We start from the raw sequence: 13,721 nt of genomic DNA, 5'->3' as shown, positions 1-13,721 counted from the left end.
AGAATATCACTGGAACAAATGCGGAAAAACGAACAGACCCCATCAGAAAGCTTAATTATTGACAAAATATATAGATGTGTAGAGATGGACGAAATGACAAACTCAATCAAGGGAATAAAATATAAAGAATCTAAAGAACTATGGCACAAATGACACAAATGGATTCAAAACAAAAACTGAAAAGTAACAATACAAAGTATAAATATACATATAGAAATAAAAATAAATACCTTGTAATATTAATGGAAATGAAATAAAAACACTACTAATGATTACTCTATTAAAGAAACTAAAAAAGAGGGGGGAAATGTATACTTACTGTTGTGGTTCAGCCTGAGGCAGATCAAAGGCCAGCTGCGTCTCTGCTGGCTCCATGCCCGGAGGAGGCTGACAGCGAAGAGGAGGGGGCTGAGCAGTCGGACGGGGGAGGGTCCAGTCAGGAATGTGATGAGGAAGAACAGCATGGGAGCCCCGGGGAGGGGCTCTCCCCTGCCAGTAGCTTGGAGTCATTAGGTGATGAGGCACAAGCTGTCATTGACATGCGACAGAGACGTCTAGATCAAAGGAAGGATCAATTGAAGAAATATTATCAGCATTGAATAAGGAACACCAGGGCTTGGGTATGGTCCTCATTAGCAGGGAAGGGTTTATAAGGTAGGCAAACTCTTGAAGCCGTGTGGAGTGTTATCAGTTTATAGTTGCTATAACCTACATTGTTTCTCGGCGTTTCTGTTCCTGGCTTGTGGCCCAGCAGTCTTGAAGACCCGTGGGAGGTATATGTCTGTTATCTACAGCTTCGTCTTGGCAGCAAGAATCCTATATTGATGCATGAACAATTACCTTCGTGTATATATTTGGAGTTCCAGTGTTTTCCTGCTTTGTAAGGACATTTTCTGTTAGCTTCGTTTTCCTTGAAACATTATAAAACTGTATTTGAATTTTACCGGTGTGTCTGGCTTATCTTTTTGGGTTGGTTATAGCTTCTGGGGTGACCCAGACAGAACACTTACTAATACCTCTCTTTGAATGTACATAATTTAACAAAGTATATAAAGAAAGGAATGATATATTTAAAATGTACCGGAAACAGATTAAGATCTGTAAAAACAGAACAAAACATATGAGAAATACTCTTTTTAAAATCAATAAAGAAACTTTTTTAAAAAAGTATGCAAACGTGAGTAGATTAACAGGTACCACTCTAGGCAGTTGCCCTGACAAAGCTCAAAGGGCGTAGGTAAAATTGAGATGCAGTTTGGGACTTGGAGAATTTGAGATGCATCTCAAGGTTGTAGTCCTTGTGACAGGTAGCCCTCTTCCCCTCTAAAGCACAGACGAAGTTGACCTGATGAAGGATTGAACCTGTTTCCTCCCTTTCCAGGTTAGAACAGCTGGGGTTCAACGCGCTCCTGCAGCTGATGATTGGGGTACCCCTGGAGATGGTCCATGGCGTTCTTCGCATCAGCTTTCTCTACCTTGCAGGAGTCCTGGCAGGTGAGTCAAGAATCCCAGGTATTTTGGTAGGACACCTGTCTCTTTGCCTTCCAGCTCAGCTACCAAATTTGATTCATCTGTTATAAGAGGAGGTCAGCCGCAGAGGGACAGGCTTCGGGGGTACAACCATACTGGGGTTCTTTTTGTTAAAAGCATGTAGCACTCAGGACTCCCTATCTAATCCTTTTGTTCTGCCTGACTGGCTCAGGCAATGCGTAATAGTCCAAGGAAAAGAAATCAAACACACACGTGCTCTGCTAATCAGCAAACTTGTATTAAATAAACAAAAAAGGGTTACTCAAAACAGTTCTTAGTGTCTAAAAACAATGATAGTGCAAGGCTTACTTCAGCTGCATACAAAAACACAGGAAAAAACAAACAAAGACAACCTGGAATGAGCAAAGACGTTTCAGGAGTACTTTTGAATCTTTGAAGCAAACAGCAAGTCCCAGAGTTTTTACCTCCCACTTGTCTGAAAAAGCTGGGTTGAAAACTCCAACGGAACGGAACAGAAACTTCAGAGCAGGAACCACAAAATAACACAGATAAACAGCCACAGTTTGCCTTGGGCCTCTGTTCCCTTTTATCCCTTTAGCCCTCATTAAGGAAACCACACCCAGCCCTCAGTATAAGAACCACACCCAGTCCAGGTGCTCCTATAATGACTTGTAATACTTCTTCAGTCGATCCCTTCTCTGCATAGCTCTTCTGCTACGCAGATCAATATATTGATCTTCAGAAGAATCCAGAGATGAAAGACTGTCTGAGGGACTGTATGCCAAATCCCCTGGGCTGTCTGCTGAATCCTGCGTACCAGTGGCCTCGTCCTCCTGGATGTCTGCAACGTCTTCCTGGCTATCTGCCACATCTTCCTGGCTGTCAGCCAGGCTTTCGCATTCAGTGTGTGCCACGTCTCTCCCATCTGTGGGAGCAACGGCTGGCCCAGGCCCAAACACAACACCTTTAAAAAAACACCTCTGAAAAAACTGAACCCCTGGAGTGTGAAAAACAGCTCAATGGGCAAACCGAAAGTCCCTGTTTGTTAGTATTAGGTCTAGTATTGCAGTCCCTCTGGTTCCTGTTTCCACTGCAAGACCGGTGAGAAAACTATTAGACTTCCCGCTTGGTGCTGAGTTGGTTTTCCAGTTGATGTCGGGGTAGTTAAAGTCCCCCATTATTGTTGTGCTGTGCTTATTGCATATTTCTGTTAGTTGGCTTGTAAAGAAGTTGTCCATTGTATCATTCTGGTTTGGTGGCCTGTAATATGCTCCTATTGTAGTGTTGCACTTTTTTTCTTTTATGTTAACCCATATGCTTTCTAGGGCGTTATATTCTTTGTTTGGATATAGCTCTGTGACAGTGTCGTGGTCTTTTATGTATAGTGCAACTCTACCTCCTTTCTTGTTTGACCTATTTTTCTTGAATAGATTGTAACCCATTATCTGCTTGTTCCAGTCGTGTGTTTTGTCCCACCAGGTTTCTGTTATTCCAATTAGATCGTATTCGCCCTAGTGCATTAGTAATTCCAGTTCGCCCTGTTTTTTCCCCAGGCTTTGTCCATTTGCGTACAGGCATTTTAGTTGTTTGTGTCCTGGTGGACATTTTTTATCCTCTGATTTGTAGGCTTGACTTGTTCCCCTTCCATATTTTGTTTGTTATTCAGTTTCTTAGTTTGGTCACCTGCCCCTCTCAGATCTAAAGCCCTCCTGATAAGTTGGGCTAGTCAAGGGGGCTGACCTCCAAATGTGCACGTGCCTGCACTGGTCACTGGTAACACACCAGAGGGTCGGGGCCGCCACAGAGAAGGCTCTTCCCCTGGGTCCCACCAGCTGACATTATTTAGTCGACGGGACCAGGAGAAGGCCAACTCTGTGGGACCTAACTGGCCGCTGGGATTCGTGCGGCAGATATTAATCGTTCTCCTTGTCAGACAATTTCTCCTTAGTTCTAGGTTGGATATCTATGTCTAATGATCTTCCACCCATTACTTCTTATCCTTCCCTCAGATGGTTTGGAGCAGTGATTTTCAACCTTTTTTTGAGCCGCAGCACATTTTTTCCATTTACAAAATCCTGGGGCCACATCACCAACCAAAATGACACTCTAACACAGTACACATTATACATATAGTTAATAATATACTGTAGTTTCTAAATGTATTTATACTCACTTAGTGTAAAACCGGGGCCTGTTTCGATGACACAAAAGGGATATCTTGCCAACATTAAACTCCAGTCCTGACCAGGATTAGAAATCGGGACACTGGGGAGGAGTAGCAGCTTCAACTACTTGCCGCGGCCATACAATAACAAGTGTGCGGCAGCCCAAGCGGGGACCTTCCTGGGTGTGGATGAGAGGCGGCCTGCTATTGGTTCATCGCTAGTGGTTGGGATGAATCCTAGAAGGTGATTGGTCAATGAGCGTTTCCTGTGCTTCCACTCTTCCTGTCGCTGATAGCTGGAGGGATTGTGAGGGGAATGTTTATGTTTGGATGGAGGCGACTGGAGGCGGGCCGGATAAATGGCCTCCGCGGGCCGTATCCAGCACGCAGGCCGTAGTTTGGGGACCCGTGTTTAATTTCCCCATGGCACACCTGACCATGTCTCACACTGGTTGAAAAACACTGGTTTGCAGATAGATCAGCCCTCTCAAATGGGCTCCGGTTTGGCAAATAAAAGAGAAGAGAGTTTGGCTTAAACAGACAGTACTTTTATTCCTCCTTCTCTCCTCATCTCCCCGTCCTCCATTTTCCTGCAGGTTCGTTGACCGTCTCCATCACCGACATGAGAGCCCCCCTGGTTGGAGGTTCAGGAGGCGTCTACGCACTCTGTTCGGCTCACCTGGCCAATGTCGTCATGGTGAGAATTGGGGGCCAAATTGCAGCTGATTGGGTTTTTGGGGGGGAGGAATAGATGATGCTGAAGTTAATAGATAATGCTGAATTTAATAAGTCAAATAAAATAAATAAACAAATTTGTGGGCGGCGGAATAGATGATGTTGAATACGATGCTGAATTTAAGTTTAATGTTAAATTAAGTTAAAGTTAAATTAAACTTTAAGTCAAATTTAATGTCAAATTAAATAAATAAATAAATTTGTGGGGGGATAGATGATGCCAAATTTAATAGATAATGCTGAATTTAATAACTCAAATAAAATAAATAAATAAATTTGGGTGGGGAATAGATGATGCTGAATAGGATGCTGAATTTAATAAGTCAAGTTTAATAAGTCAAATTAAATAAATACATTTTTTGGGGGGATAGATGATGCTAAATAGGATACTGAGATAATGCTGAATTTAATAACTCAAATATAATAAACAAATAAATTTGGGTGGGGAATAGATGATGCTGAATAGGATACTGAATAAGTCAAGTTTAATAAGTCAAATAAAATAAATAAATAAATTTGTGGGGGGGGGATAGATGATGCTGAATACAATGCTGAATTTAATAAGTCAAGTTTAATAAATCAAATTAAATAAATAAATAAATTTGTGAGGGGGATAGATGATGCTGAATTTAATAGATGATGTTGAATTTAATAAGTCAAATAAAATAAATAAATAAATTTGGGGAGGAAATAGATGATGCTGAATTTAATAGATGATGTTGAATTTAATAAGTCAAATAAAATAAATAAATAAATTTGGGGAGGAAATAGATGATGCTGAATTTAATAGATGATGTTGAATTTGATGTCAAATTAAATAAATAAATTTACATCGTCTATTTTCTCACCAATATTTTGTGGGCCAGTCAAAAAAAGAGTGGAGATTAAAATATTGCAGAGAGAAAGGCAAAACTAAAGCAGAGAATCTTGGGGGCCCTTCCAAGCCAACTTCGCGATATTGACACCAGCATTCCAGGGTAGCAACCAAGTTACATCGGGAAAAGTATATACACAACCCCGCAGCTGTGACAGATGCGAGTGTGGTGGAGTTATTTTCACAACTGCATCAGGCCTGAGTTGGGGACTTGAGGTGCCTGAAATAGACCAGTTTGCAGCTTTTGATGAGAAAGGGTGGAAGGGGTAACTGAGGCACCCTTTTCTTCTCTCTCTCTCCCTCTGCAGAATTGGGCTGGAATGCGTTGTCCCTATAAACTCCTCCGTATGGTGCTGGCATTGGTGTGCAGTAAGTGTGTTTGCCTCCTTCATGCGCTTCCTCCCTCTGACAGATTCATGAGCTTCATGGGGCATGACAAACCATGGGTTAATCATTGTTTATTATACAAACCACGATCAGCTGGGGTTTGGCAAATCACATGCCTTAATTTGCAAGATGCAAATATTCATGTGGCGACTGGTGGTCCTCCAAATATAGCTTGTTCATGGTTAAAGGCTGTTTAAAGACAAAGATATGAGAGCCTCCACCCTCCCCGTCTGTTCTGCCGGGCTCTATGGTATGAGTCTCCCGAAAATTCAAGGGTACAAATTTCAGACACACACACACACACTTGAAAGTTCAAAACAATGTTCTTTATCACAAAAATTCAAAAGAAACAAAGCACCCTTTTGGTATTGCAAAGAGCACTCGTCCCAAAACAACCTGGTAGTCTGTACAATCCCCTTAATCGGTCCTTAAGTACTTAGCTAGCAGCTGTGAAGGAACATCACAGCCCTCCTTCTCCCACAAAGTGAGACACACACACTTTGTTCTGCTTTGGTTTCAAAGTCGTCAAAAATCAACAAACAAAGTCTGGAAACAGCAAGGCACGGTCCTGAAGAAACAATGATCAGATACTCTTCCACAACGGCCAAACCAGCACACTGCTATTTATATCAGCAGCTCTAATTACTGGAGCCCCATCCAAACACAGGTGGCCTCTCTTATCTCCTGTAATATTGCTTCAATTGGTCTCTTCTATGCATAATTCTGCGCAAGTGTGGGTCTAACACTTCCGCATCCGAATCGACCGAAGATAATGGAGATTGGCTTCTTGGGCTGTGTGCCAAGCCCCCCTCTTCCAAGTCACCCCCACCTTCTTCTTCATCCGAGGAAACTGCACTACCTGACTCTGTCGGCAATAAAACAGGCCTATGACATGTTGATGTTTCCCCTGCATCCACCTCCACCTTCCTTGGGGCAGGAGCTGGGCCAGAGCCAACCACAACACCATCCAACAGGGGCATTTATAACCTGATGTTGAAGTTCTGACAGCTGCTTTTCCCACCTGAAATCACAGGACTGCAATTGGTTCCCTTGGCAACTTCCTCGCATTTACGGCCGTTTGTAGCGTCCCTCAATCAGGCAGTCACCATTTTTGACATTGATTGCAGGTTTCTACATTTACTTCTGGTTTCCAGCAAAAAATACCATTGGATAGATATATTCATTCATTCAGTCAGTCAGTCAATCACTTAAGCAGTCTGTCAGTCAGTTATTAGTCAGTCTGTCAGTCTTTCTGTCAGTCATTAATCAGTCAGTCAGTCAGTCAGTCATTAATCTGTCTGTCTGTCAGCCTGTCAGTCATTAATCAGTCAGTCTGTCTGTCTGTCAGCCCGTCAGTCATTAATCAGTCAGTCGGTCTGTCAGTCATTAACCAGTCAGTCAGTTTGTCTGTCAGTCATTAATCAGTCTGTCTGTCAGTCAGTCTGTCAGTCAGTCAGTGAGACTTAAAAAAGCTTTGAAAAGCAGCAGGCCCAGACAAGATAATTCCTTCTTGCTTAAAAGTCTGTGCTGACCAATTGGCCCCCCATCTTCACCCAAGTCTTCAACAAATAACTAGAATTGTGCTATGTTCCTTCCTGCTTCAAATGCTCTACTACCATCCCAGTGCCGAAGAAGCCCTCCATCAAGGAATTGAATGACTACAGACCATTATTATTTTACTAAAAGAGTAGTAGATGCTTGGAACAAACCTCCAGCAGACGTGGTTGGTCAATCCACAGTAACTGAATTTAAACATGCCTGGGATAAACATAGATCCATCCTAAGATAAAATACAGGAAATAGTAAAAGGGCAGACTAGATGGACCAGGAGGCCTTTTTCTGCCGTCAATCTTCTATGTTTCTATGTTTCTTCTTCTTGACTTTCCATCTATGTTCTCTCTCTCTCTCTCTCTCTCTGTGCTTTCCCTGCAGTGAGTTCCGAAGTAGGCCGAGCCGTCTGGCTGCGTTTCTCCCCGCCCTTGCCCTCCGCTGGCCCCCAGCCCAGTTTCATGGCCCACTTGGCCGGGGCCATTGTGGGCATCAGCATGGGGCTGACCATCCTTCGCAGCTACGAGGAAAACCTGCAGGACCAGTGCGGCTGGTGGGTGGTGCTCCTCTCCTACGCCACCTTCCTGGTTTTCGCCGTCTTCTGGAACATCTTTGCCTACGACCTTCTGGGCACGCAGATCCCGCTGCCTCCGTAGCCCTCGGCCCGGCCCTGGTTCTCTTGGCATCTGGCTGGACCCTGGAAAGGCCCAAAACCTTGCAGGGTTTGTCTGAAATCGGGTGGGGGAAACAAAGGGGCTGAGCCGAGAGCCTTGAGACAGGCATCCAGAGCTGACCTGGCATGGCTGAGCCCTGATTCACATCGGATGCTGGGAAAAAAGCAAAGCCAGGCTGGAGGCCGGCGGAGGCAAGAAGGCTGGGAGGTGGGTCGGTGAGGGCAGTGGGGGGGAAAGTGGGGGGGAGCCAGCTTGGCACGGCGGCATCCTCCAGCATCTGCAAAACGGGTGCTGGTCTCCCCGAAAAGAAACAAAACAAAAAAACCTTTCGGAGGGTGCACTGGGTTGCTCTTTTCAAGGCGTGAGGATCTCTAGGATTTGGAGGGAAGGAGGAGGCTACTGCCCCTACATTTTGGCCATTTGAGGGAAAGAGTCTTCCCCAAGCCAAGACCAGGCTGTCTCTTGGTCTTGGTCAGCTGCTTCTGTGGCAAGGCTGTGGGAGATGCCGTCAGCTGGTTTTCCTGGGTTGTTGTGGGACTGAATTGTTTCCTTTGCCTTCTCTCCTCTCCTTCCCATTCTCCTTGTCTCTTCTCCTCCTTCCCCTGTCCTCCTCCTCCTTCTCTTCTTCCTCCTCCTCCTTCTCCCCTTTCTGATTCTACAATCTTCCTTGTCTCCCTTCCTCCTCCTTTTTCTTCTCCTTGTCTTCCCTCTTCTGTCTTCTTCCTCATCTCTCTTTCTCCTTCTGTTCTTTCTCCCTTCTTCTTCTTCTTCTTCTTCTTCCTCCTCCTCCTCCTCCTCTTCCTCCTTGTTTCTTTTCCTCTTTCCCCTATCATCCTCCTCTTCCTCTTCCTCCTCCTCTTTCTCCTTGTCTCCCTTCTCCTGTCCTCTTCCTAATCTCTTTCTCCTTGTCTCCTTTTCATCTCATTCTCTTCCTCCTCCTCCTACTACTCCTTGTCTCCCTTCTTCTGTCCTCTTCCTCCTCATCTCTCTCCTTCTCCCTTCTCCCTTCTCCTTCTCCTATCTTCTTCCTCCTTCACTTTCTTTTCCTTGTCTCTTTTCTCCTGTCCTCTTCCTCATCTCTCTCCTTGTCTTCTTTCATCTCCTTCTCCTTCTCTTCCTTCTCCTTGTCTTCCCTCTCCTGTCCTTTTCCTCCTCATCTCTCTCCTTCTCCTTGTCTCCTTTTCTGTCTTTTATCTTCTTCTTTCTCCTTCTCGTCTTCCTTGTCTCCTTTCTCTTGTCCTCCTCATCTCTCTTTCTCCTTGTCTTCTTTCATCTCCAACTCCTCCTTCTCTTCCTTCTCCGTCTCCTTATCTCCATCCTTCTGTCCTCTTCCTCCTCATCCTTCTCCTGTCCTCTTTCTTACTCCTTCTCCCTTCCCCTCTTTTTTCTTCTCCTTGTCTCTCTTCTTCCACCCATTCCTCCTTCCCCCTCCTCCTTTCTCTCCTTTTTCTGGAGAGGCCTCTGGTTCCTTGTCCCCCTTCTTCTGTCCTCCTCCTCCTTTCCTCCTCCTCCCTTTTCTTCTCCTTGTCTCCCTTCTTCTCCTGTCCTTTTCCTCCTCATCTCTCTCCTTCTCCTTGTCTCCTTCTCTGTCTCTTATCCTCTTCTTTCTCCTTCTCGTCTTCCTTGTCTCCTTTCTCTTGTCCTCCTCATCTCTCTTTCTCCTTGTCTTCTTTCATCTCCATCTCCTCCTTCTCTTCCTTCTCCGTCTCCTTATCTCCATCCTTCTGTCCTCTTCCTCCTCATCCTTCTCCTGTCCTCTTTCTTACTCCTTCTCCCTTCTCCTCTTTTTTCTTCTCCTTGTCTCTCTTCTTCCACCCTCTTCCTCCTTTCCTTCTCCCTCCTTGTCCGCCTCCTCCCTTTTCTTCTCCTTGTCTCCCTTCTCCTCCTGCCCTTTTGCTACTCTTCTCTCTCTCCTTCTCCTCGCCTCTCTTCTCCTTCCGTCCCTCTCCCTCCTTCTCCCTCCCCTCCCCTCCCCTTCTTAATAAAAGTCTCAACTTGGGCTCTCCAGATCTCTAGGAACCCCTGTCTGCAGCCCTCACTCAGAAATCCTGGCTGGTGCCCAATATTCCCAAGCTAGCCCCATCGCCCAATCTACCATGAGAGAACACTTCCCATATTAGCTGATGGTCTAAAGAGGGTTCTTCGATGGACATTTGTTGAAAGGCCTCTGGCTCCACTTGCCCCCAACCTCCTCGTGCCCTTGTCCACCTCCTGCCAATCTCACCACGAAGGCCATCAGCAAAAATCTGTCCTGACAGAATAGCAGACCGAGCAATTGCTCCCGTGCAGGCTAAGAGTTTGGCTTGTGTCGCCTGCTTTCACAATCAGGGTTTAGCCTCATCAGGGATAGCCAATTTCTAGATATTTTTTTCCCCAGGGGAGGGGTGGTTGTGTGTGTAGATGGGGGCAGGCGATAGATATTTCTCTTGAGTTGTTGGTTAAAGGGGTGTGTCTAAAGTGTTATTTCTTGGTTTATTTTCCACGTGAATTCTCCCCTTGTTGACAATCTGGCTTAAAAATGAAGCACAAGCACTTTCGTTGGCGGCGGGGAAAGGAAGGAGGGAGACCCCAGAGCTAAGGCGTTTGGCTTGACCCTAAAGACCAGCCTCCTTCAAGCCCTCCCAATCATTTCAATCTCCTGATTTTTGGAGCGTAACAGGGTTAGGGCCACACAATTCTCCCAGTTTCTCCTTGACTTTCAGGGTGGCCTTCTGATCTCCAGGCAAGGCTTGTAGCAGTGCTGCGGGCAGGGTAGGTATCCTGCAGAGATAGCAGCAGTGCTTCTAACTTTCTCCCAGAATGGAAACGTCGTTTCAGCCGTGATAGGCTAAAAAACATCTCCAAGCCAGCACGTTCAATTCCACAGCCCAGCTAACATTTGAAACGATGCCACGGGCTTTAAACCCAATTTGGGTACTTCCGCCCCGGAGTCATTGGGGCACTACGAAACCAGGAGCGAGAGCCCAGAGGCTGGTAGATGTTTTTTTCTCTCTACGTTGTCCACCACCTTTGCTCTTCCTTCTCACCACCTGGGCTCTTGCAAGACCCCGTTGGTTGAATGGAGAAGTAGAGAAGAGAGAGCACTTGGTGGAAGGGAAGGGAAGGGCCCTGGGTGTGGTGGGGTAGGGTGGAAAAGGGAGAAGTTGTTAAAAAGCAATGCACTAATCCAGATTAACAAATGTGGCTGGGGGTGGAGAGGAAGACGTATGTATGAATAAATATTTTGCACACCATCTGCCTGTTTGTTTTCTTGTCACTCCTAAATTTCCAAAGCTGGCTAAACGGATGAGTTACTCACAGTGAGAAGGCGGCAGATGGTTCTGTATTTCTTCTTCCAAAAAAAGTGATGGGGAAAAATATATAAACGGCTCCACTACCGAAGAATTCAGAGTCAACGGTGGTTGGGTTTCGATACCACTGAACTTTAATTTTTGCTCAATTCATCCCTTTTCTGCCTGTGCCTCTAGATTAGTGTCTCTCAATCTTAGCAACTTTAAGACGTCTCCCCAGAATTCCCAGCTGACTTCAACTCCCAGAATTCCCCAGCTGACTTCAACTCCCAGAATTCCCCAGCTGACTTCAACTCCCAGAATTCCCCAGCTGACTTCAACTCCCAGAATTCCCCAGCTGACTTCAACTCCCAGAATTCCCCAGCTGACTTCAACTCCCAGAATTCCCCAGCTGACTTCAACTCCCAGAATTCCCAGAATTCCCAATGGGTTTCAATTCCCTGAATTCTCCAACCAGTTTGAAGATTGGTGGAGTTTAATTCCCAGAATTCCCAAGCTGACTTGAAAATGGTCGGACTTCAATTCCCAGAATTCCCCAATCAACCTTAAGATGGGTGGACTTCAACTCCCAGAATTTCAAAGCCGACTTGAAGATGGGTGGATTTCAATTTATATATTCCCCAACCAACTCCCAGAATGCTGGGGAATTCTGGGAGTTGGCTGACACCCCTTCAAGTTCACAGTCACTCATGCCCTCATCACCTCGAGGCTCGACTACTGTAACGCTCTCTACACGGGGCTACCTTTGAAAAGTGTTCGGAAACTTCAGATCGTGCAGAATGCAGCTGCGAGAGCTATCATGGGCTTTCCTAAATATGCCCATGTCACACCAACACTCCGCAGTCTGCACTGGTTGCCGATCAGTTTCCGGTCACAATTCAAAGTGTTGGTTATGACCTATAAAGCCCTTCATGGCATTGGACCAGAATATCTCCGGGACCGTCTTCTGCTGCACGAATCTCAGTGACCGATTAGGTCTCACAGAGTTGGCCTTCTCCGGGTCCCGTCGACTAAATAATGTCGTTTGGCGGGACCCAGGGGAAGAGCCTTCTCTGTGGCGGCCCCGACTCTCTGGAACCAACTCCCCCCAGATATCAGAGTTGCCCCCACCCTCCTTGCCTTTTGTAAGTTCCTTAAAACCTACCTCTGTCATCAGGCATGGGGGAACTCAGATATTCCCTTCCCCCTAGGTTTATAAAATTTATGCATGGTATGTCTGTATGTATGATTGGTTTCTTAAATTGGGGTTTTTTACATTTACTTTTAATATTAGATTTGTTCATATTGTCTTTTTACTGTTGTTAGCCGCCCCGAGTCTACGGAGAGGGGCGGCATACAAATCTAATAAGTAAGTAAGTAAGTAAGTAAGTAAGTAAGTAAGTAAGTAAGTAAGTAAGTAAATAAATAAATTGCCAGTGGAGGATTGAGGTGCCCACCTACCGCAGTTAAAACTCTGCAGACCCTCTTCCAAACTGGGATTGAAAAACAGGAGAGAGAGTGATGGTGTTTGAAGACGATGGGTGATGGAATACCCCAATGGGAGCCTGCATACTGCAAATTACAATGGCATCTGATAAACAAGCAAAAACATTGTGTTGTGACAGTGTGGTTGCGCTGATTGTTTGGGAGGACAGCCATGCATTCACACGCCCTCCTACTTCTCAACATGCACAGCCTCAAATTATAGCTTATTTTTATCTGATTGCAGGCAGTTGTAGTAAAATAAGAGGGCAGGCAATGCGGGTTTCGAGAGATTCTTAGTGACTTGTAGTAATTACACAAGGGGGGTCTTCACTCAACGCCCACAATGTGTTTGGATCCAGCAGTTTGTGTCGCATTAATGGTGATGAGACCTTTAACGAGAAACAATGGGAAAAAACAGCCCATCCTCAACTACCCTATTAAGAAGGTTAGATTAGATTAGACTAGAATACAATTCTTCATTGGCCAAGTGTGATTGGACACACAAGGAATTTATCTTAGGTGTACATGCTCTCGGTGCACATGAGAATGCAATACATTCATCAAGAATAAAAAGATACAACACAGTGATAGTCAACGTTACTAATTAGAATAGGATAAGAATAGAATTAGAACAGAATAGAATAGAATAGAATAGAATTAGAACAGAACAGAACAGAATAGAATAGAATTCTTTATTGGCCAAGTGTGGCTGGACACACAAGGAATTTGTTTTTGGTACATATGCTCTCAGTGTACATAAAAAGAAGATACATTTGTCAAGAGTCTACGGAGAGGGGCGGCATACAAATCAAATCAAGAAAGAAAGAAAGAAAGAAAGAAAGAAAGAAAGAAAGAAAGAAAGAAAGAATCAAGCTATCAAATTGTACCAGGAAACAAATAAAACAATATAATTGGAAGATACAAGCAACATGGTTGCAGTAATAAGTGGGACGATATAGATTTATTTATTATTTATTTATTACTTAGATTTGTATGCCGCCCCTCTCCAAAGACTCGGGGCGGCTCACAACACGTGGAAACAAATCATAAATAATCTGACAATTTAAAATATTAAAGATTTAAAAAAGACCCCA

General features: G+C 44.8%; 1 protein-coding gene across 4 annotated transcripts in view; it reads left to right on the top strand.

The window, feature by feature from the left end:
- RHBDL1 (rhomboid like 1) overlaps nucleotides 1-7,934 on the top strand; it is a 36,164-nt gene extending 28,230 nt beyond the window's left edge. For all 4 annotated transcript variants that reach the window (XM_070760985.1, XM_070760984.1, XM_070760983.1 and 1 more), the window contains exons 5-8: nucleotides 1,382-1,494; nucleotides 4,252-4,352; nucleotides 5,573-5,633; nucleotides 7,584-7,934. In XM_070760985.1, coding sequence (XP_070617086.1) covers nucleotides 1,382-1,494; nucleotides 4,252-4,352; nucleotides 5,573-5,633; nucleotides 7,584-7,855 — 547 coding nt within the window. In that variant the 3' untranslated portion in view covers nucleotides 7,856-7,934. The remainder of the gene's footprint in view (nucleotides 1-1,381; nucleotides 1,495-4,251; nucleotides 4,353-5,572; nucleotides 5,634-7,583) is intronic.
- Nucleotides 7,935-13,721: the final 5,787 nt, after the last annotated feature.

Source organism: Erythrolamprus reginae, chromosome 9 (genome assembly GCF_031021105.1).
Source record: "Erythrolamprus reginae isolate rEryReg1 chromosome 9, rEryReg1.hap1, whole genome shotgun sequence".
Classification (NCBI taxonomy): Eukaryota; Metazoa; Chordata; class Lepidosauria; order Squamata; family Dipsadidae; genus Erythrolamprus; species Erythrolamprus reginae.
The sequence above is the reverse complement of the archived record's forward strand: the minus strand, read 5'-3'. Positions and strand labels throughout refer to the sequence as shown.